At 31.5% G+C, this 25,678-nt stretch overlaps 1 protein-coding gene across 5 annotated transcripts in view; it reads right to left on the reverse strand.

Moving 5' to 3' along the window:
• LOC130440687 (uncharacterized) overlaps positions 1-25,678 on the reverse strand; it is a 47,034-nt gene that overhangs the window by 7,756 nt on the left and 13,600 nt on the right. Inside the window, exons 2-6 of one of the 5 annotated variants that reach the window (XM_056773960.1) lie at positions 24,606-24,768; positions 23,825-23,983; positions 19,945-20,646; positions 7,805-7,892; positions 6,446-6,628 (exon numbers count right to left, since the gene is read on the reverse strand). In XM_056773960.1, the coding sequence (XP_056629938.1) occupies positions 6,446-6,628; positions 7,805-7,892; positions 19,945-20,646; positions 23,825-23,983; positions 24,606-24,710 (1,237 nt within the window). In that variant the 5' untranslated portion in view covers positions 24,711-24,768. Of the gene's footprint in view, positions 1-6,445; positions 6,629-7,804; positions 7,893-8,154; positions 8,493-13,656; positions 13,736-13,810; positions 14,138-19,944; positions 20,647-23,824; positions 23,984-24,605; positions 24,769-25,678 lie in introns of those variants that run through there. The other 4 variants (XM_056773962.1, XM_056773963.1, XM_056773961.1 and 1 more) reach the window with 4 other exon arrangements.

The following is a 25,678-nucleotide window of genomic DNA, read 5'->3' on the forward strand; positions in this document are numbered from 1 at the left end:
CACTACTCTATTTCATCTTACTTACTCTCTAGATTGAGTGCAGCAGTCTCCAACATTCATGTTTCTGCCAGTGGATTAGGCGTTAGTAATATTACAAATACAGACAAAATATACTTTAACGGGTCTCCTCAGAGTTTCTTTCTCTCTACTTGTATTTAAATGATAGTTTTGGATGATATATTCCATCATATAAGTTGTTTCCAGTAACAGAAATTGAACAAAAATGTATAGCTAGATTAATAAATCAGTGGAAAAATCCATTGCAAAAATATACAAAACATAATTTTTCTAAAAATTTTATGTCAATTTTGAACATTTATTTATAGTACCTCTTTGAGAATGTGATTGTCGTCTAGAAACATATTTTATAAAGTATCCTGCCAAGTCACGTTATTGGCTCAAAAACGTACGCCCACTTTAAAGAAATTATTTGAATTGAAACACTTTCAATTATGTTTTTATCTTATTTTAGTAAATTATAAATTCTCACAACTTCAGTCATGAACAGTCAGATAAAATTTTCACAATTTTTACCTTCGAATAATAAAATAGAGAATATCCAATTTTTTCAAAAATCTAGAGTACAAATAATCCTATAAGGCTCATTATAACAATTTTCTCTCCAAATATATTATTTTCTAGAAAGTAGATAACAATATTCATAACTCTCAGTAGGGGGACAGTGGTACTTTGACTTCAACCTTTTGATGTTACTAGGCAAACTGTGTGGCGGCAGTTTCTTCTTCCTTCATGGACAAGCGGCACTTCTGGTCGTCCGTCATGTTCATAGTGTGAATATTGCGGCTCAGATGACCGGGTCCGGTTAAAAGTCCAGTAACATAACTAACATAACTATTCAAGTGGAGCAGCTGCTTGGTAAAAAAGGAGAAGCTTATGTGCTCCTTACCTTTCTCTTATGTCAGGTGTCACTATTAATCTCTCCAGAGCCTGCCTTGAAAGCAGTTTGTTGAGAAACGTAATAGCAATCTTTTCGCTACATCAAGAATGCGTTTGGAGGATTTACGGATTCCAATCTAGCAAGCGGGACAGCTTCGTCATTATCACAACTCTTCTAGGATTTTCTTACACTCTAGCACAAGCCTTGAGCACACCATTCCTGCTGTTATGACTTGTATGGCAGCACTGCTGTCTGAGCAGATTGAAGTAACTATGTTTCTATTGCGTCGATTGAATATCGCGATTCCATATTCCCTAATAGTGAATACCTAGGTTCTAAAGACGATAGCATGTTCCCCTACCGAGAAAAAATCGATTATTTTGGGGTGTTCTGCGCAGAAACCTCCTCTGACCAACTCATTCATCCTCTGTATACCCGGTGGCTCCATTATTTAGTATAGTGGGCTTAGTCACCAGTCTATTGCTCTCTATCAGTGATGTACGCCATCCTTAATATTAACAGTGGTAACACTATTAAAATACGTTTATGTATCCAATATTGATATCTCAAAATACGAGAAACCTGGAAAAGGATCAGCCTACAGAAGAATTGTCGAGGAAAGTATTCAGCCAAAAAACCTAAAGAATGATTAGAGAGCATAACAAATGTACAGAGTACAAATGGATTTAATTGAAGAGAAATATTCCTAGTTCCCACCCTTATTGGAATGTAGTGACTATGAAGGAAAACAAACAATTTAAGAAAACTAGAATATAAGAAAAATAAATACTCATCGACAAACTGTCATAGTAAGGATATGAAAATGAAAAGGACAGTTTTGTGAACAAATTATGCATTAGTTAGTAGATAAAATTCGAATGTCTAATTCTATGTTTATGTTATGGTGAAGTGAATCGACAAAAATTTTCGATATCAGTGGGATATAAATCGACGATAGATGAGGGAAGGTTCTACTCGACGGCCAGGAAAACGGCATGTTTATATGTATGTATGGATTTTGGGGTATCGTATACACTTGCTGCATTTCTAATTAAATGATATAAGGCGGGGCATGTTTGGAAAGTATAGTACCAATATTTTTTAACGAAACTGTCTAGACGAAAAATGATATTCCTTAAAGAAGAATTAATTCCGCAATTGACTTTTTTTTTGTTTCATAGCTAATGTTCCGATTGGAGTCATCTGGTTTCATTAAAACGGTGAGCCCTTTCTACTTTTTCTCAAGACCTGTTGGTAATGTTGGTTTTCCAAGCACTTGTACGCGAGTTGTGACAATTAGGGCACAGAAATTTAGTCATAGCTCAGTAACACTGTGTCACATAGTACATATCGCGCCCAACGAAGAGGCCTCCTATATCAATTCTATTTGAGATCGATACGTTCGAGTTGTGTTTGTGCGAATGTATGTGAAAAACAGTTTTAGTAGTGGCAGAAATTAAGTCACATGACCAGCAACTGGAGACTGTGTATGGAGACAGATTTATGGCAAAACCTTTGAATGGGCGAAGCTCAGCAAAAAGAGGCGTGAATCAGCAGAAGATGATCCATACGAAAGAGATCCCAAGCATCACGAATGTGCATAGTTTACACAAACTGCTTACATCTAATCAGTATTTAACCATTAATGCGTTGATTTTAATATATATAACTGCAAATAGGGCCTGGATATTTTATATTGACCCCGAGAACCATGAAAAGTCATTAGTAAGAAGAAATGATTGGAGAACGTCCAAAAAATCCGAGATAGCTGGACAGATTTACAAAGGCACGTGTTCTCTATATACATTTGGAACTCATCAATTTAAGATGGAGCTTGAGGACGCACCGTACTATTTCGTATTTATTCTGCAAGATTTTCTGGCAAAAAAAAACATTTCAACCATTACGTACCTACTTTGTAGTATCGATATTACCTCCGGTCCTTTAGTTTATTTCTCATTATGAAATCATAACTGATAAAAACTAATCATAGTAGAGCAATGGAGTTGTAGGAGGTTTCAACCATGGTTCTAAATGCTTTAATCCTTGAAAGAAAGCAATATTGAAATGTTCGATTAAAATTTTGTATAAAACGTTATTTGCTTGTTTTTTATTGATCAATTTCTAGAACTTGATTAGCAAAATTCGTTAACTCGTTAGCAGGACAGCAGCCGAGACCCTCAATTATGGATATTCTAGATATCTTTTTACGAGGGTACTTGAAAAGCAACGTTTTTTAGAACCCACTTCCAAATCACGAGCATGTAGTAGCACGAATAAAACATAATTGTTGATTAGTTTCTCCTGAATTCGTTTGATTTATCCAAAACGTATTTCAAATGTGTTTAAACTTTTGTCAAATAGTGAAATAACGATAATATATATTATTTATTGAAACCGGGTTTGATTAATGGATAACCAAATTGAACATACACACTTCAATCCATGTAATTATTTTATGGTAAAATCGACACACACACACACACACACACACACACACATATATATATATATATATATATATATATATATATATATATATATATATATATCCTACTTGTCTATAGATCGAATACTTCGAAAATTTTCAACAGTTGCCAACAACAGAGATTGTTAATAAATATCACACAATATATGATATTTTCAATTCAGAAACAGACACCAATAAACACGTACATCCACTAACCTCTGAATATACTTCGACTTAGGCGTTCCAAGTAGTTTCTCGGATATTTCTGATTAATATTCTAATTGATTCTAAAATTTACAGCTGTCCGCACTGACACCTAGATATGTTCTGAAGATAATTTTAGCCCTATTAATTCCATCGTTGCACAATCCAAGATGTGTGGGCATATGGCCAAACTTAATTCTTTTTTTACTTCCGTAACCGACAAAATGTTTGCTTAGTGTTATTGACACAATGAATGTGGAAATGTTTTCTCTATACATCGCAAGAATTGAATGCGAATTTTACATTGTATTGCAGAAATCTTGAATTGGTAATATGATCTATTCTTGTGATGCTAAGAACTAATAAAGCTCATTCAGATGTAATATGACGAGTTAAGTAGTAGAATTATGAATGAATCATCCTTATTTTAGTTTAATTTAAAATAACTAAGGATCTTTTCAGATTTATTGTCCATGCGGGTCTGATTCCGAACTAGCTCAGGATAGATCACATGCGCACTTTCAAATATATCATAGATATTGCTAGAATAATGGTAAATAATTCCGTTCTCATTTTAGAAGGTTTCTTACAACGAAAAATGAAATCAAAATAGAATTTTCAAAAAAATGAACAGGAAATCGTAGCTATTTCTGAGAACCATATTATAAAGAAAAATGTTGAAATGTAAAAACCTCAAGTCCAGTATAAACAGAAAATAGTATAAGCCAACATAAAGACAATGAACAACAATTATGAAATAAGATATACATATTATATAAATTCAATTATATAAATGTCTTAAACTTTATTTTCTTAAAACTATTATACCATTAAAACTTCAAAGGACAAGCCGAAGGCTATTCCAGTTAATAGAAATCTTAAATAATTTAACAATATATAAAGTATTTTGATAAAATAGTGATAATTAAATAATCCACTTAAAAAAATTGACTAGGCATATTAGTATTGATGTTCTTGATGAGTTGGAATCAATCTAGCGAATAAAGCTATAAACTAATGCAGTTACATAGATGACAGTATTAATATTATATGTATTGTGGGATGCATGCATGTTGTGTCTAGCATAAATGGTATACTGTATTTATCTTCAGAGTGAACCTAGCGAAAATACTGTCAAAACTTCTTCCCCTGTAGAAGTTCTCAGAGTAACCTTCAAGACGCGTCCTTAATTCTATCCGTATTATAACAAGTATCCTTTTTTGTAGGTTTTCACTCTTCATTAGCCATAGTCTTGATATAATCTCAAGCGAAACGAGTATTGATATGTATGTTACAGATCTAGCTGTTCATTTTAACTAATCTATTTCTTTAAAAAAACTGGTTCGCTTCAAGTTATATCCTACAGATACCTTCCAAAATCTCACGAGAATAATAAGTAGGTATGTCTCACACAACCAGTATAGGCATACCAATACCTGTTTATACGTAATAATTTAAATATACAGATCTTTTCTGGACAGGGAAAGAAATGAGAACATCAGGAGATTGTGCAAAATAGATGATGTCAACTATAATAGATTCTATCAAAAAGAAAGACTGGAACGAGCACATAAATCGTATGGACAACAATGACTGACTGGTGACAAGATAGCGCGTAATAAATCCTCATTGGGTCGAAGGAGTACCGACCGACCCAGAAAAAGGTGGAGCGATAACCTTGAAGCAGGATAGGAGGCTATGATGTCGAAGATAAAACAGGCGACTACGCTTAATACGAAGAAGAAGATCTTTTCCTTGATAAACAATTAATATGAATGATATTATTTACTAAGGATAAGCGAGGGTGTTGTTCGATTGGAATTCTGTTCGGAAATACAATTGTCATTATCACATCATCTTTAAGATTTTATTTCCCGTAGCACAGTGACTTAAAACATATTAGAAGATATAATTGAATGAGTTTTATATTTTAATTTGATTTATACAGGGTGTTAATTGCGACGAAAAATGGATTTATCTAAACAACCCGAATTGTTGGAAAATATCAGTAGTTAAACAAAGTATAATCACCAAAACCTGTCGCAAAGACATTAAGTGTACTACACAATTATTCTAGGTGGTCGAGATATCAATACCGAGTGTATAGTGGACAGCTGATGGATGTATGAAGTTTATAGGAGAATAATCCAGATTTAATTAACCGATAGCTGGTTCTCTCTCACAAAAAGTTAATGCTAAAACACACACGTACTGCGAAAGTTACGCGGAATAACTTATCACATTCAGCAATTAGTCCAGACATTGCAACATCAGACTCATTGTTAGATTACTGCGTGGGTAAAGATTTATTTTAAAGGCTATTTTGAAAATGTAGAGTCTCCTTGTATCCAAGCCCAAAGACTGGTTTTACTAAGGTATCAAAGAACTTACTGAATGTTGGGTTGAAATCTTAGGATACGATTTCGGATATTTGGGCTTGCGTTTTGTATGATAGACGATAAACATATTGAACATGGGAAGTCGACATTATTACTAAGATACTCTCTATAAAACGAAAAGTTTTCATTAACATCTGGATAATTTTATTATAGAGCTTTAAAAGTAGGCTTCGAAATATCAATAATTGTTATACAGGAGACGTAAACTATTTAAAATTTTGCTTTTTGTTCAATTTTCCATTACTGCTTCTACATTTTTCATAGCTCACTCCGTTAAAGCTGTTGTTCTTTGTATTTTGTCTGAACATCTTCATTGACAAACCTCACTGACTTTTTGTCTAAATATTTCATAGATCAAATCTCTTTAGTGTATCAATTACTGTTTTCAATGAAATTATGGAATCTACCAGGTGAGTAATTATTGAAATATTGAAAAGATTTTTCAAGTTTGGAACTCAATTGTACAATACGTACCTTCTCCTTCATGCACCCATTTGACTGATCTCTTCATTCTTTTCACATACATCGACTGTCCTTTGCTACTCTTATTACTAATGTCTGACAAAGAACTGGATATTCTGTGAGCTAGCTTAATCTGATCCTCAATAGTTGGATGGAAACCTTTTTCATAAAATGCAGAAGATGCAAACACCTTACCTGAAAAATAGCTATTTTATATATATTTTATCAACATATAAATGAAATGTAATGAATAATTTAGTATCTTAGGTTATTTATCTAATATATTTTTTGAAAGACTATGTGTAAGATAATAAAAAGTTGGTTGATGAAGCTCAGAATATATCATTAGTCTGATGTGATGCCACATGATCAAATTTTAGTGAAATAATACTTATTCTTATGCAGAGAAAGATTGACTATTGTCAAGAAAAAACTAGTGAGATTCAGAATCCATAATACAACTCGAAAACTACAATATTTGTGTGAAGAATATTGGACTGGCACATATTCTCGTGCCAATGAAATTTAACTGGTATGATTTTTGAATGTTTGGTCATAGTCCATTGAATGAAAGTTTAAGAATAATGTCCTTTCAAACCTGCTTCAATTCAAGAATAAGTTGAAAGAACTTAAATCGGAATTTATGGTCATTCGCTTTTTGTTCAGTAAGGTTTTGTGACACATAAAATTTTATGTATGGCAAAAATGTTCAAATTTAACTATTCATTCATAATCATCATTATCAAACGACGGTTTGATTTACAAAACCCTCACCAAATTTAACACAAAACGTTGCTCCAAATTCCGATGTTCACTTTTTGTAACACAGAACTTCCCTAATGTTACTGTCAAAAACAATGTTATCAGTAAGGATGTGGAAGTCGAACTAAAAAAGTGAAAGCGGTATAAAATGAATAGTACAGGTCGGTAGACACGTTGTTACATCTCTTTTAGTAAATTTGGCAGTCTCATTACTTTTCATATACACCTCGTAAGATCAACTTTTCCAATTTCACAAGCCAAATTTGTAGATTAATTGCTAATTTTCCTTCCATGTATTTTATTTTTATTCCAAAATTTATAAACAAGTTATCAAATAAATTCTTAACGAATATTTCTTTCTTAAATTTTTCAAAAATAAAGTTTTTCACCGTTCTCCCCCAATAATGTGATGATAATATGAAAATAATTCCTCTCTAAGTAAGAACTAACCACACACTGCTGCCTCTAAGAATGGGTCTAAAAAAGTAACTTTAGGGATTATAATTTAACAAACTCGGTACTAAATTCAAAGAATTGACTCTGACATATGAAACTGATCATATTACTGGTGATATAATGAAATCATTCATGTGCAAAATAATTACTTACGGCTTTTAGTAGGTTTGATTTGCTCTCCATCTGCTGGAGTGAATATTTTTTCCAAATTAATTGGTGGTTTTGGAGGTGCATTTTCATCCTAAAATAATTAAGTGATAAATATTTATATGTTAATGTCCTAGGGTAACATCAAAGTTATGCTCACATTTAACTATACTAAATTCTTGGCAGAGGTTTCTGATTTAAAACAAGGCCGCATTGTACTCGTTTAAAAAAACGTTCAGAGATTTTAGGCTTCTCATGACTTTTAATATTGCTTCAAAGTATTGATTTGGAACAAAAAATCAAGAATAATTTCTATTTTAATGAATATTGTTTAGTAATATCATATTTATACCTACCAATCCAACTTTAAAAACCTTCTTTGTGAGGCTCTGTAAGAATTCTCTTTTAGAAGGATCTTTTCTATCAGAAGGCTTCAGACTGCTTGATCCATCTATAATATCACTAAGACTAGAAATTTTTCTAAGATCGAACGATTTATTCGGCCAATAATTGAACGGAGTTGTTGGAACGGAAGATGGTAAACATTTAGAACTTGCACTTCTATTAATGTTGTAAGTTTCTTTGGACATACAGAGGGATGACAATATATTCTCTTTTTTGGAATCGACTATTTTTGTAATTAATCTCATTTTGATATGGGTATTTTTTATTAAGAAGTCTCGGTATTTGTGACCTATTTTGTAATTTAAAAAATGGTTTCGCTTATATCATTCATTGAATTCAGTTTTTTTACATAAAATTAGTTTTTTATGTAAGTCTAAAAAATCCTCTTACGCATCATCAAGAGGAAAAAATTTCCTAACTTCGAAAGAGGACCTATCCGAAGGTTTATACATTCAAATATATAAAAATAATTTGTTTTTAAAAAATTTCATCATCAATACTATTCACATAGCAGAGCATTTATTATTAAACCAACCTATTTATATTGCATTGTAAATATTTTAGGATGCTGTCAATTAATTAATCTAAAACTAAACAAACAATTCTTTACGTCACGAAAGGTAATAACCATAATATTGCTAAATCATCGTTAAAATTAATACAATAAATAAACGAGAAAAGCATATTATAAAGCACAAAATCTATTTTGGTAATAAAAACAAATCTATCGACACTTGAAACCACAAGCTTTGAATTATCAGAGTATATTGTATACCGCGAGAATCGCCAAAAATAGATCGAAAGATAGTAGAAATTTGTTGTATCAAATAATAGAAAAATTAGATCGATCACAAGAAGCCAAAGGATATATAGAAACTCTAACATTACAACAATCTTTTTTTCAATTTTGGAAATAGTCGCCAGTATAATTATTTTTATCAATATCAAGAGTAAAACAGAACACACGTGATTTTGTTATGGATGGTATCAGTCTGAATCAAGGATCACCTTAGTATTATGAGATATTTAATCTGTAATGTACAATAAAGGCTCTAGCTATTTTTGGCAGAATTCTTTCTGGGGGTTTCTTTTTGATTACACCAGTAAGTAATCCGATTATATAGTATGTTACGAGTATTTGATAAATTTTTTTCGATAATGTTTTATTTAGAGATACTTTTTATAAAGTATGGAATAAGGTATTATTGCTTCAACCGTCTCCTTCGAAAATCTATGAACTCCGCATAGCATTTTATTCTTTTCTTTTATATGTTTTTTTATGTAAGATTTTTTTTGGAAAATATCAGAAATATTTTCTTATATTTTTGTATATTTCCAAATAGTTAACAAATTTATTGAATCTTATAACTTTATAATAAATATTTTCAAAATAATGAAATGGTAATTTAAGTAAAACCTGAGTAAACCATAAAAAAATAATTACTGTTTCACGGACAGCAAAAAAAAAATTTCTGATATTAATTGCACTGTACTGAGCGTTTTATTTATTGATTCATTATTTAGTAATTTCACTCGTAGCTGATTGGGTCTTTTTATTTTATCATCACAATATGCTCAAATATATATAGAGTTTATTTTATTCCAATTATTATGTTTTTAACAAAAAATTAAGAGAAAAAAAGTTTGTTTTAGGAATTTTTAAGATTTCTAGTGATGAATTCAATGTGAATTTATTTTTGAATTTGAAGTTGAGTTTAGTGTATGAATAATATGTAGCTTAATTGGTTGTTAGACTTTGCATGAAAATGATAATGATATTATTATTTGTTTTTTCCAAAGCGACCAAAAAACTTCTCTTCTTTTCTAAACACGACGGTTGACATAACTCAAATTTCTCATTAGTTTATTTTTTCGCAGAAGTGAGTCAATCTCATCTGTTACTAATAACGGTTGCTGCAAATTATTACGTACAAAAATAAAAAGAGAAACGTAAATATTGTAGATCCTTTGAGATTATATTGGCTTCGAGTTACAAATGTCATATCACTTTATCAGAAACTAGACACACCAAATAACACAAATGGGGAGATTATATTATCCTATATATGTGCTATCTACGACGAGATATTCATAAAAAATATAAACGTTGAAATATTAAGAAATTATAATAAAATTGAAATACAAAGTTTGTCACAGGTCTCGATACCTTTTGTGAATTGTTGATTTGATTTTTTATTAATACAAGTTGTATAGTTGTTAACATTTCGAAAAGGAATAGAAGATATAAAAATAATGCTATTTGTTATTTACATAACACCTAGACACTCAGGTTGTGCCCAAGCGTTAAGAGCTTGTTTACTTTATGAAATCGTTGGCGATATTTATAATGTACATTCTATTCACTACTATCATTCGACTACAGCCACAATCAAGATTACACTGTCTGGCGCACGTTTCGATAACCAAGTTATCACTTTCAGAGATCGAAAAGTCGAATTATTCTCACATCTACAATCTGAATACTTCTAGACGATACCCAATTTTTCTATCCGTTCATATTTTGAATAAGCTTCATTATTTTCCATTTCATGAATGTGAATTTTATAATTGGACATTTTGAATGAACTTCTGAGATGGAGTATCCATCCACATACCTATACAACAATCTGAAGAATATATAAACCCTCAGTAAATCTATTTCTCAAAGTATATTTCTTATAAATTGTGTGTTATTGTAGTGGGGGAAGCGAATAGTGTGTTAAGTAAAAGATTATTAAAATGAGACGTGATAGGCGAGAGTGGATTTGTTATTTCTTCTAGGTAACGTGCTTCGCTCGCTTGTTTGATTAAGGAGGGCTATTTTTAATACACATATCAAAGAAGATAGGGCGGTGTTACTTTGGTATGAGTTTTGTCTATAGAAATGATGGAAAAATCGAAAATACTGTTCGCATACATACGTGATTATATACACCAAGTGTGCTTTTAACATTTTATCCGATACTAAGAGAACATGACTTATTTCGACTGAGTAAATTGCTAGAAATTGTATTAAAGAAGCCTTACTTCCCCGTAAAAATTGTATCGAATTGACATTATTGCACAGTGTAATCGAACTATAGGAGATTTTTTTAAGTATCAGAAATCATTATAATAGAAAAGAACGAACTCTGTAGCTATATTAGAACCTGAGATATAGATCTTTGAATGTAGAAAAATTGCCAAAAACCTACAAAAATCCATAACTCCACATTGAATGTCCGCGCCTAGCTCCTCTCCAACTCAACCGATTTAAGTGTTCAAAAACTCAAAAGAAAGAAGGTGTTTCAGCGAGTGTTCTTAAACCAAAAAGAAGTCTCTATCTTGAATAAAACCTGAGATATTGAGGATAGAACGTGTGTATGTGAAAAACTCCCATAAGTAATGTACAGGGGGAAATCGCATTTGAGTATAACTTGAGAATGGTGAAAATTAGATGAAATCCGATGGTTGATGGCTGATCTGTGCATCAATACCTTTCATTGAAAAAAAAAATTAAGCAAATCGATTGGGTAGAACGCCTGAACGGACTCGGAATGGAAATCATCAATTTTTTCAATGTATAAGATCAAAATAGAAAATGGTCTATAAAGAAAAATTAATTTCTCCTTAGTCCTTACATCTCAAATATGTAGCAGTACTCAATCAATCAAATTATTTGTGGTTTTATCAGAATTTACAAAATAGAGCTACGAATTTTACTTAAATTAATTAGGTCTTTTTTATCATTTATAGCTTTTTCTTTCTTATGAATGTGAACCATTTCTAAAAATTCTCTTTTTCGTGTATTAGATTCCGTTCCAAGAATTTTTGAATTGAATTTATGTTTTTATGATATTTTATGTTTTATTAATGCAGTTTTATTTTTTTATCGTATTGATGACCTCTTAGTCTAAATTCTGAGATATCTACCCTGTGTAGACAGCGTCACAATTATTACAAGGCACTTGATATATAATATATAAGAAAAGGATGAAAAGACACTACAATCAATTGAAAAACAGAACATAAAACATTTTTCCTTACCATATGTAGAAGGACTTTCCCAACAACTATCAAATTATTTCAAAAATATGATATTAGTATAAGTCATAAAGGATATAATACATCATCCAAACATTTCACTAAATGAAATCTGAAACACCGAAAAACAAAAGAAGTGGATAATATTATATAACAAGTGCCTTTTACTAATTGTGACGCTATCTACATAGGGCAAACATCTCAGTATTTATAGAATAGACTAAAAGGTCATCAATACGAATAAAAAAATTAAGCTGCATTAACAAACCATGAAATATCACAGAAACATAAACTCAATTATAAAGATTCAAAATCCAATACACGAAAAAAAGAATTTTTAGAAATAATTCACATTCATAAAAACGAAAAAGCTATAAATATTAAAAAAGATCTAAATAATTTATGTAAAATTTATAGCTCTATTTTGTAAATTCTAATAAAACTACAAATAATGTGATTGATTAAGTACCGCTACATATTTGAGATGTAAGGACTAAGGAAAAATTAATTTTTCTTATTAGAACATTAATTAATTAATTAATTGTCAGTGGTAATATCATATTTTGATAACGACTTAAAGAAAAGTCAAAACCTCAAATTTTATGTTTCTCCTAAAAATTAATAAAAAAACTAATTTTAAAACTTAATATATGAACCTCGCGCTTACACAATTACTCGTTAAAGCCTCTTCTTGAGAAGCTCTAATAATCTAAGATGGAAGTGTATGTAGGAGAGCTTAATATTATCTAAACAAAAACATTCAATATAAAATTTTATGTGCAAAATTGTCGTGCGGAACAGAATCACATTGGATTAGCCGAAGAAAGGATGATGAAAAGATCTTTCGATATTATGAAAAATTTTGTATATCTATTGGGAAAAAGTCATAAAAACATGACGCTAAAGAATGATTTGCCTGGAACATTATCAAAAGTAAGAAGTGTTATCCTAATAACATGAATCTAGTAAAAGAGCTATCAAGATGATTACGATCGCAGAATGGAATTTGATGAAACCATAAGACAGTAGATAGATAAATAAAATAATTTTTTGATGAGGCCATTGTTGTTATTGGAGGTAGCCTAATTTAGATGAACAAGGGATGAGATAAGATAGAAAACAAATAGCCTCAAGAGTTCATGTTTGAGCAGTTATTATAGACATCACTGCTATTGAATTATTTTTTACAAAAGGCAATTCGAAGTGATCAAAGTATTCAGATTTGTTAGCAAAACAAATAGTTTTTGTTTTTTAAGAAAGTGGCAAACCAAATCGCCCATTTACCGCCTTTAAGTCCGTTGTTTCTGGAGATATCTAATAAACATTATGCACAAGACTCAATAATTGTGATAAACTGAAAAATTGAATACCTAATAATAATATCACATCAAAAAACATTTGTTAATTGTCAAATAAGATGAATAGATTACCTATTTTTGTTATTAATGGACACACTGTATACAGCAGAGTATTTTATAATCGGTAAATAAATTCCTTTGAGGCAACCTTCTAAAAATAACGGGACATTTTATTATTGATAACACAATTGGTTATTACAAATTTTATTTATTATGGAATACGTACCTTTATGTTATCTATAATAATATATTCTATTACCCACATTCTCCAATAATTTAATATGATTTAGAATTTTTTTTAATATAATCGAAACCAATTTTTTTCATTTCAGTAAATATTTAGTTACTTTTAAAAATTATACCGATACAGTGGCTGTCATTCCAACTCCTTTGTCAATATTATAATACAAATTTGAAATCTTAAAATTTTCTTTTCTCGAGGTCACAAAACACAACGTTTCAAAAATCAAACACTGACACATGCCACGAAAAGAAAATATTTTATCGAAGGCTGTTTGTTGTAACTACTAATTTTAATGACCAAAAACGTTTTGTAAGAATTATGTGTTCAACAAAATACAAGTCCAGAAATAAATCGGTTGGGTGGCAGGGATTTTGTTTGTGTTTGGACCATATCCAAAGTGAATTTAGTTGAACGGCTGCAATCGTTACGTATACTTAAAAAACAAAGGTTTTGTTACTAAATTAACAGAATTTAGTTACGTCAGTCATCAATTGGGACTAGCTTCAACGTATTTTTTAGTTGTATTAGGCAACTGATTGATTATATATATACATATATATATATATATATATATATATATATATATATATATATATATATATATATATATATATATATATATGTATATATATATATATATATATATATATATATATATATATATATATAAATGCATGTAAATGTTCTTGATTTTAGGTCTCTTCTGTTTCAAAATTAATTTTTAGAAAGATAAATTTGGACGTTTCGACTTTTGTTTTTTTGTTGCAATCGGGAACATCGAGGTGGGGCTTTTGACGGTCAGAAGTGATATCCAGTGATACTTGAAGATGTGATCTACGTACCAAATCTCAACTTTACTCTTTTCTCAGTGAGTTAGATGCTAGACAAGGGACATGTACAGAAGGCAAACGAAAAAGAGTCAATATTCTATAGTCAAGATGGTAGGGAAATTGTGGCAATTGCAAAGCGCAAAGGAAATCTCTTCAGAATTATGCTCAGGAGAGAAGTTGCTCTCTTGTGACTCGCTTTCCCATTACCACCCATAAATTTTTTGAGACAAAAGACAGACTCTTCTCGGACGTGGTTCACTCCTTTGACTAGTTCATGGTCTCTTGTGAACGACGCTAGTTACTTTTTGTGGACTACTTTCGATTTTCCATTGGGGATCTTGCTTATGCGATTGATGACATTATTGATCCTTTCCTTGGTTAAGATTTTTGTAAACTTAGAGAAAATCCCTTTCTTCTCTTCGGATTATGCATTCATACTTTCTGCCCTTGAAACCGCTATCTGTGGCTTCTGTGTCGTATCATTTTTTCATTCTATTGCTGGTAGTTGGAAGATTTGAACGCACCAATTCGTGTACATATGTTTTGTCCATCCCCCTTGTCAATTGGATCGGTTAATCATCTCTCGCTAGATTTTCTCCAGGCCGAAAGCCAAATTCCAGCTCCCATTGAAACCTGAATTCACGTTCGAACAAAATTTTTGCAGATGTTTCACTGGTGGACTCGTTAATAGCAGATCGATAAGCCATTGCAAATAGTGATAGATACTGATCCTAATCTCTCTGGTGGCAGAAATCTGCTAATGTTCCTGTTTATTCTTTCGACCATTCCATCTGATTGTGAATGTAATCGTCGTCATTTACAGTTGGTCATAGATTTTTTAGAGCATGGCTCTTGAAATTTCTACCTCGATCGCTGTGGACTTCCATATTAGCTGATGAACTATTTCACCAATGCACGAAAGTTGTTGTCTAATGATTCAAGATCGCGTAAATTTCCAGTCACTTTGTAGAATAATCCATTACGATTAGTATTTATGTGTCGGAAAGGTTCCAGTGATATCTAAAGCATTCCTTTGGAAACGGCTCCCAACATTAAATTGTTTCTTGGGTGCCTTTCTCTTGCGGTGTGGTCCATTACTCGTAGCACAAATCGTATGTTTCTAACACCAGTCCTTCACATTGTCGAAGCTTTTCATTGAATAAAACTTCTCACGAACTCACTGCGGGGGTTTTCTTCATTCCCAGATGACCTTCCGATATTTTAATGCGTAAGTTCTTCAGTAACTTCGGCTATTCTCGTTCTCAGAAGTCTGTCTCAGCTGTCTTCTCTCTTGGAACCATCATCGTTGTCAAGGATTCTTTTTAACAGGCTCTCTTCCAAGAAAAGGGAGTGCGTGAGTGAGTCCAATATGCCTTCAGTGCCGATTAAAATCTTGACACTTGTCAGATAGGTCACTGAGTTATTTCCTTCCATTGCTGGATCATTTTTAGATGAAAATAATTTCCCCGATTTTCTGACCTGACCACTGTAGTTCTTAGAACTATAGCATCGTTAGATTCTGCTTTGTTGCAGTGGGGCATGGTCGTCTAGGCAGGAAGTCGGCTTTTCAGTGACCACAGTAACATGAGGCAATGTTACGATCCTGGATGGTGGCACCTCTTGTAGCCGACCCATTTCAGTTTTCCCTGTGACTGGATTTGTTGTTTTAATCTTCATCAGTTGTTCAAAGTTATCAGTTTATTCAAGAGGTATTGTCTGGAGTACATCTAAGGTATCTTCTCGCTGTGCGATAGTTAAGTTCTTGAATTTGCATTCTCTTCTTTAGCTCCTTCTTTTTCTAGTTTCCTGGTCATTCAATTCTCCACATACGATTTGAGGGATGAAATTTTGTTTTCGACGTAAGTGGCAATGTCAATTTTCAATGATAAAATGTCGACAGAAATATCGCTCGTCATGGTAGAAATATCGTTCATTATAGTTGAAATCTTGTTCCTATTATTTTTGGATTAAAGTCGTCACTTACTAGTCTTTCTACTAGTTCATTCTTTGGACGTTTCCAACTCGCGATTCTCCAATTCTGCTTCTATTTATATCACTTCCAGGTCACCCATTCTCTTAGCCATTTTTACGTCACTATTTATTCAAATGATCGCACTTCCTGAACTAATGTTTTTCTAATTTATTTGAACTGTTTCTAGCGCTGGGGTGAATTTTTACATACTTACTTAATTTATTTCTCCACTTAAACTGGTTACTACACTAAACTATTCCCTATTCACTGAAATATCCACTAAAACCTAACTATTTACTAACTTAAACAGTTTTTTTATTCAATTCAGTGTTTGCTTTTTACTATTTCATTACTTTCTCAATAAAATCCAATCATTCACTGACTAACTCGCTGATAAACAATATATTTATAAAAAAAAGAAGGAATTTTGGCATTGTAAACAAATCAGTGTTGCCGTAGCCTGGACAATTCCTGTCGGATGACAACTCGTAAAAAACGGTAATCTGATTGATGAAGCTATTAAAATGGGACAAATCATGGTTCGTAATAATTCGAAACAACGTTTGAGACCCTTGTAGACATGAAATAGAAAGCGGCATGCGTCTTGAAAAAGCTAACAAAAGACTTCCATCACTGTTTCAAACAAAGGAAGGTTTGCTTGAAGCGCTGTATGAAATAATACATGAACGATAATCAACTGCAGTAGAACAAAGAAAAATTTTAGAAAAAATCACTAGACTACAAAAACCTACTTTGTTTTGGTTAAAAGAGTGTTATTTTTCTTTGGTTTTACAAAATAATAATATAAAACATGATATCAGTTTGATATTTAACATTAGAATGCGCAATAGTTACAATAACGATCTCAAGTTCATTTCTTGTCATTATAAATTATACTATTGAAAGGATTACCTATCAGATATTTAATATTTGGAAAATTATTCCACTGAAATTGTTTTTGGAATCCCACGGAGAATTTTGACGCCTTCGTGCTATTTATGTTTGCTAAATAATGTAAATTACGTAGTTACAGAACCTCGGTTCTAAAAAATACACTGGATTTTATACGTTTCGCATGTTTCATTCAATGGAAAAATCTAAATAAGTCGTTCATACAGTGCTGGAGTTGAAACAAATTTCTAAAAAATTAGAAGATTATTACTTTAGAAAAGTAAGTGATATGAAAACGTAAATAAATAAATTCTTTCAAAAATTTAGAACTAGAATTCCACAAAGGTATATGGACTAATATAACGAAAAATAATACATCGGCACTACAACACTTTTTCAATTATCCTTCTTTATATTATTTATATTATGGTCACGAATATGGTCCAAAGTACAGTCTTAGTTAACGATATGTTCATAAAATACAACATACTTGGACGTTCCAGATATTATATGAGGGTGTCTACTTAGGCTTTGAGATATGGCAACACCGATGTGAATTTGTCAAATCTGACAATGTTTTTGAAAAATCAAAACGTTGAATTGACGTCTTTCTACTTATGAAGAAGCGGTTGATACTTCAAATCATATGATTTGGAGGTACCTTAATCGGAATAGAAAAATTTCTTCGACCATTGGTTCAAACACATGCAAAAGTGTATTGACTTTAATGGATAATATTTTGTAAAACAATAAAGCCATAAATAATAAATGTTTCCATCCATTTATCTATATCAAAACTTAAGTAGCAACCCTCGTATTTTCTGAACTTCTATCAAACAGCTTGCATACGTCTGAGCAGGTACAAGATGCACAAGTAATCTTTTTAAAACATATCAAACGTGTTGTATTGGTCTAAAGTCTGTGCTGTAGTGACTATTCTAAAATCTACATGTAAACTCCGTTTAAGTAGTCCCCAACAAACCTTACAAGACCGTAGCTTGCCCAAGATAGACCCTGCATATTTGCATATTTGTTAGGGGCCCTTCAACCTAAATGCGGAGAAGGGCGAAATCCGCTTTTGTTCAATAAGGATACTTAGATTTTTTATAAAATTTGCTTAGGAAAAGTTGCTTTCAGCTGTTCCAGTTATCCACAGAAGGGTCAGAAATAGAAGTATGCTGTTATTACCTCCGGAAAACTTCATACAAGGCTATTGAATTTTATAATTTCTTTTTTCGTTTGGTTTATTATAAAATGAAAGAGTTTACGCTTATTATTAATTTAATATTCTCTCTCCACCTAACCTCTATTTCGTTTAGAAAATATCTTTGTATCGTTCATGATTTATAAGCTTTTTTTACTCACGCATTAAAAATATTTCTGAATCGAGTGATATTGACCGAGTTTAATGATATTGTGGGTACTGCCCCCTGTAATTGGGGGTAGTGTACACTGAAAAGGTGGTAGCTACGCCCCTGTTGCAATGTGAAGTCTTATATTATCATCAAATAAATTGGAGGTTTCCCATATGATTTTCCAGAGAGAAATTTTCATTAACGAAGCTTACTAGCTCTGTGCATGCCTCAAAACATAACAGCCCAAGAACAATTTTGAACTATCACTATATGACTCCTTTCGAGGAGCAGTATAATAAGCAAATCTTTCTTAAGATCTGAGCCATACTTCTTCATGACCATCTGAAGATTTTAGGTTCATATGTGAATAACACTCTCTTCCAGTTTTTGACCGTGCATTATATCCAGCGAAACCTAATCTGCATAATCTTCAGTGAATAACAGTTTCTACAATCCAATCCAGTTTCTTTCAAGATAGAAATTCATTTTCATTTTCAATAGTTTTAAGTGAATTATTTTTCTCTCTCGATCTCTCACTACCGTACATTTTCTATTGTTTAAAAAATGTCAGAATAAGCGTTCTGTGACTTTTGCTGTCTTAACAACGTTTTGTAAGTTATATTTCTTTCACTTCGACTAATTGTTGAGTAATTGACGCTTTATAGAGCAATTAATTAATATTTTTATATTGAACATCAAGTACGGAGAAGCAAAATTGATCTTATAAGTAGTATTGATTATGATTCAGTCTCGATATTGAACAGAATTTTGAAAATCATTCTCATGATTCGTAATACGAAACCGATAAATAAGTCCCCAGCCTAACAGAGGAGGATCACCTCAAACAACAAATTTATAATTTTCTCTTGAAGTAACTTCTTTTAAACAAATGTTGATACATTTGAACATGACCCGAAGATAATAGAAGTCCCCAAAGGAAGAAAAATGGATGAAATAAGTGATAAGCAAAAAATTAAATTACACAAAATGATAGAATACAACCCAAATTACGCATGGCTCTTTTTGATAGAAAAGTTTTTTGAGAAAAATTAATATTTTACATCTTACCTGCTCATTTTTGGAGTAGGAATTGATTCCTTCTGAATATCTTCTAGCCGCCTCGTTTTTCTCTACGTATTGGTCCAAGTCCGAAATTATTTCTTTCAGTGAATTTCTTATATTTCCATCTTTAATTTCAGATTTCGTACCGTTTTGTTGACTATGCACGGAGGAGAATAGTGAATTCAAATCCAAAGGTGCTAAAGGCTGAACAGGTGTGTATCCCAGTTTTTCAAAAATATTCGTGTTCGATAAACTTGATGGCTCCGAAGATAACCGTAATTCTGGTAATTTTGGAGCTTCTGTTGTTTCCCTATTCTCTTGAATTTTTGTTATTTCAGGAATAGATGATACTTGTGAAATTTGGGATACTGCTGATTCAACTTTTGGTATTTTAGTTTCTTTCTGAGAATCATATATATTTAGTTTTTCCTCATCTTCTTGTTTTTTTATTTGTTCAGTGCTTGTGGGTGAGTCTATCTTTAGTTCAGGTATAATCAATTTCTTTTCATTTTCTCTATTAAAATTTTGGTTTTCTTTGTCAGAGTTTTGTTTTTGTAATGTGCAATTCGCTTGTCTAACTAATTCAAATGATTGTGGTAGATCAAATGATAATGGCGCGAATGGTTGTAGAGGTTCAAAAATTTTCACTGGACTCACATATTCGTATCCTAAATTAGAAATGGGAACTTGAGATGCTTCTGTTACTGTCTGTAAAAGAAATTCAACAAAAATAATGAATGAACTTTCATAATTTAGCTGATTATTAGAAATGTTAAATTCAAATTGTGTGCTTTAATTTTTTTTTTCAAATCGTGACAAATTGTTCAAGTAGGATATTTTGTAAGACGTTTGAATATTAATCATAGATTGTTATTCTTCTATACAAATTGAGACATGAGGAACTACTTCCACCATATGTAGAGTCCCTCAGGTAGTATATCATGTGGCTACTAAAAAGTGTCAACGCCTCTTCTTTATTAATTTACAGGGTGATTTGTGAAATTAACCATAAATTTAATTCATACAGCTCATTTGATTTATCAAATTTTTATAAAGTAACCTTGATTCATTTTTTTCAAATGCAATAAATGATTTTTAATCTACATAAATAACCAATGGGAACGAGATATGCAACAAAGTTATCGCATTTTTATCCAATTTTTAGTGAAAGAAGCTTTTCAAACATATACCAATCATAATGACGTATCACATAATAAGATATAAATTAAAACAAATGTTATTTTCCAGTATTTTAACTAAAATGATTAACTATATCGAATGACAATAACGACAAACACCAAATACCAAAAACCGGTAACAAGCAACAATTTTAAAACTATAACAAAAATTATTATGTAGTTAAGACGCATGAATAACTTTAAATTAGATTCTCGAAATGAGACTCAGCAGCCTCTACACATTTTTGTTTGGTCGGTGATTGATAGTTTCTTTGTAAACTATTTGCTTCAATCATCCTAAAATATGGTAATCAACGGGATTGAAATCAGGGGATCGAAGGCCATGAACAAGACCTTCACGTCCTATCCACCTGTAGTTTGATAGTTGAGTAGGAGTTTGGTGCTAAAACGTTTTAACGATTTTAATTTAACGTTTTAACAACGCTATGAGCCTATTCAAGAACTGGAAATTTCAAATATAAATAAACTTGAATTTTGGGGGTCGTTTGACCCTTCATGGAAATTGAGGTCCAAAAGTGCAGAACTAACGGAACTAATTTCATTTTGTAAATGATTTAACGTTCAAGTTCAAGTGAGGAAAAATATCCAGTTTCATATCACGTTGCCCCGAAAGTAAAGGCATTATTTAGTTCAACATATTTGTGTGAATCGTCTTTCTCAAATACCTGTGTTAATTAAAAATAAATACCGCAATCGACTTACAGATGAACATTTGGATAATTCATAACATTATTAATGTGTCTGAGTGTCAACCCTCTCTTTGAACATAAATTGAAATAGTGCATTATTCTATTTGTTGCTTTTTTATAATTTTAGTTCAATAATTTATATCGTATAGTAATAACCGTAAATGGCATAAAAATGTTATTAATGTTTAAACATGTCTGGTTATTTTTTATTGAACTAAAATAATAGTTTATGAATTAAATCAAAAAGCAATTCAAGTTGCAAACATTTGATTGCTGCTTGATCTGAATTTAATATCACATTCCGTAATTGGAAATTATCATAAATCTTCAGTTGATATTGGATCTAATGGAAAGTAAAACAGCTTGTCATTCATTGGATTACACATCATCAAATTCTGAGATGATTGTACTGATTGTTGAGTGTGGATATTACTAGTCGTATGAATTTTGTCTTCAGCGTGTTTGATTAAACTCTGAACAACGATTAGGCAGAAAACCTCATCAATTTGGTTGGAAACCATCAAAGTGTTTTCTTGCATAATTATTATGCAAGTGAACTACGACATAGTACACTTTGGTTATACTCTCCTAGTAATTTAACTCTATCAACTACATCCTGGAAAGATATGCGTCCACAAGCAATAATTGATCCTCTACAAAAGAGGAGACAGTCAGAATTATAAATTAGAATATATCTCCCGTCGTATACATGCCGTCAATCTTCGTCCAAACCAACTGCAAATTCGATAGAGCCGCCAATAGCTCTAATTGGAGAGGATAATTTAGAAGAATGAACATTTTTCTGAACTATCGACTGACTTCACGTTACTCAATGGTATTTTTTGATATTTTACAAATGATCATTGTCATCTTCTACGATCCAAAACCTCAGAAAAACAAGATAACAATAAGGCTACAAAAACAATATGCAAAATACAGATGATACCAAAAAAATGAAAACCAAGCTGATTTGACAAAAAAAGGAGACTCCAAGTTAATGGTAGTGTTTATCATTCAAGATACGTATGCATGTTTTCTATCCAATAACTCCACTATATCCACTCTGGTGATTTTCATTCTTTTCGTTTTCCTTATTGTATATTTCATCTTTTTCTACTGTTAAAATCCATATCTATTCCGTCGTGTTTACTATAGTCGTTCGTGAAAAACTATTTCGTGTACAATTTTTTCCTTTTAAATGAATTATAATACCTTCGAGTACTAGTACGTTATGAAATATAAACTATGTATTAAAATTAACCTACTGTATGGCATAATAAAGGTTGAAATAGTAAGAAAGAGTAAGAAAAGTGAGAGCAGTATCGAAGGAAGTATGAGGAATGGTTTAACTGAAGCTTCAAAACGTTAAGAAGCAGTGTGTGTTTGATAGAAAGCTATATAGAACTGGATGCTCTGCCTATTAACATTCTGAAGCTCAGCTCTGAAATAAACCAAGAATACATTTTATTATATCATTTATTGAAAATATTGAACAGAAATACAATTTTTATAATACTTATTTGAAACAATCCAAAAATGCTAAAAACAGTCAATGACAAGCGTCAGTTCTATATAACTCAAAAGGATCCAAGAAGGATTATTAGAATAATGTCTTTTGTTAAGTAGGAACTGAATTTATTCAATCAATGTGGGGATTATCCACTCACTATTGGTTTTGGTTCTTTTTTTCATGTGAATAAGGTCTTCAACAAGTATTGTAATTGAAGCAAACATTTTTAATGAATACAAATGATTAATAGTATATTCAGCTTGAGCAAACGGCGTAAAAATTAGTGAAACTGATAATGTATAAACTATAGTTAGAATATTATTTGATACGTTTCATCAACGTGAGTCTTTTACATCACATTTTTCGCTAGAGTAGATAAAACCGTTTATTTGAATTTTAACATTGATCTATATTCATCCTTCTATTTCGTACTCTTCATATTCCTCGGATTCAAAACTTTGGGAAGATTCGAAATGAGAACTGAATACCTTTTTATTTTCTGAAACTTCGACGCTTTCCGACTGCTGGACATTTTTGGTTGAGTGTATTTGTTGAGTTTTATTGTCTTCTATCACGGATTTGTTGATTGTACTATCGAATGTGGCTTTCTTTTCTGATACTTGAGTGTGGCCGAGGTCTTTGTGGCTCTGAAACATTGATAATAATATTAACATGATATTATCAATGCATACTAGTTTAAAATGGAAAAATTTAAAAGATGGAAGCAGACATTACATCAGTATTGAATGTTGCTCGTAGTCAAAGGACCGATTTGTTATAATAATGAAGTCTGTATTTAGTTTATATTTTATTTATTAAAAGTATGATGTGAGAGGTACACTTGCTCTATATTACAAGAATTTTGTACAATGGACGTACTTTAGCACAACGTTGGATAGAATGTAAAAAAATTATATTAGAAGTTTTTTTACCAGAAACCATTTCGAGGTAATTTATTGCTGCAGATTTTGTGAATAAAAATGTGGAAAAGCTAGACATAATTTAAGCTTTAAGCAAAACTACAAAGGGATAACATAGTCATCCTGTTTTGGCTATCCCAAACCTCCTTCTTGGGTCCAAACGCCAATACAATATTGGAATAAATCGTTAAAAAAGAAGAAATGACTGAATTTCTGGGATAAAGAATCAAAGATAGAAGACCTGCTAGATTCAGAGACAATCATATGATCAATTTGGATTCAATGATAATGAAACTATACATGAAAGGATACATTGAATATGAACATCTATTTTTGTGTACAAATTTACCTCTGACAGCGTGGTTTCTTCCGTTTCTTCAATTTCTTCTTCCCTGTTGCCTTCTCCTAACGCCACAGTCTTATTTTCGGGAATAGCTACTTGTGATTTAGACATTTTGCGATGGTTTATCTCCTATTACCTTTCCAGTTCTACCGTTTCTACTTTAGGATATCTGAAAGAAATTCAATATTGAAAAATTCCAGTTAAAAATTCCGATTAGAAATATATTCTACTGACTTCTGTCTTTTGTACAATTTTCAATATGAGATAGATTATGATGAGTGTACAGTTATTGGTTCTAGTAGTAATCAATGTTGTTTTTTTTTGTTCGTTTAAATTGGTAAGAGATTCCCAAATAACCCAACAAGAGCTTTAAACATCTTGCAACACACAAGAATGAACAACTACAAACAAAGATTTAGAATCTGCAGTTTCTTTTCTTTTGTGTTAAAACCTATTTTCATTTTCTGAACAAATATTTATCAGAGATATGGAATTAGTGCTTTATAGTAATCTTAACAGACGTCCATAATTGTTGACCAAAAGTAAAACATTGCAACACACTCTGAGCTGCACGCAAAAAACGTATTGTTAACTCTTAACCACAAGCAACACCATTACAATTGATTTGAATAGTGGATAAAGGAAAAGGTAAAAGCCAGTTCTCAGAGAAAAAGAACCTGCATTGTGTAATCAGAAAGATGTAATTCTTCGTCGCGATAACAAATGCAAGAAGAAAAAAAGCCTCGACTGTCGGGATGGGAAGTTCTCTCACAACCCCTAGATATAGTCCCAACCGATTATGATTTGGACCATTTCCTCAAAAATTTTCCTCATGGACATTTCAATAGTGGAGAATACCTCTAATTTACTTGTCTGAGTTTTGTATGATAAATAAATGAATTAATGTCACTTATGATATATTCCAAATTTCTTTAATTTCTGACTTCTTAGATCTCTTTTAAATTGTTCTTTTTTTAAATTATTTTGATTACAGGTTCCTATTAATTGAAATTTCGCTTAACGTCAATATTATATGCTTTTAAAAGAAATTTTAATTGATAGAACTTATAATCAAAATA

Source organism: Diorhabda sublineata, chromosome 2 (genome assembly GCF_026230105.1).
Source record: "Diorhabda sublineata isolate icDioSubl1.1 chromosome 2, icDioSubl1.1, whole genome shotgun sequence".
NCBI classification, from domain to species: Eukaryota; Metazoa; Arthropoda; class Insecta; order Coleoptera; family Chrysomelidae; genus Diorhabda; species Diorhabda sublineata.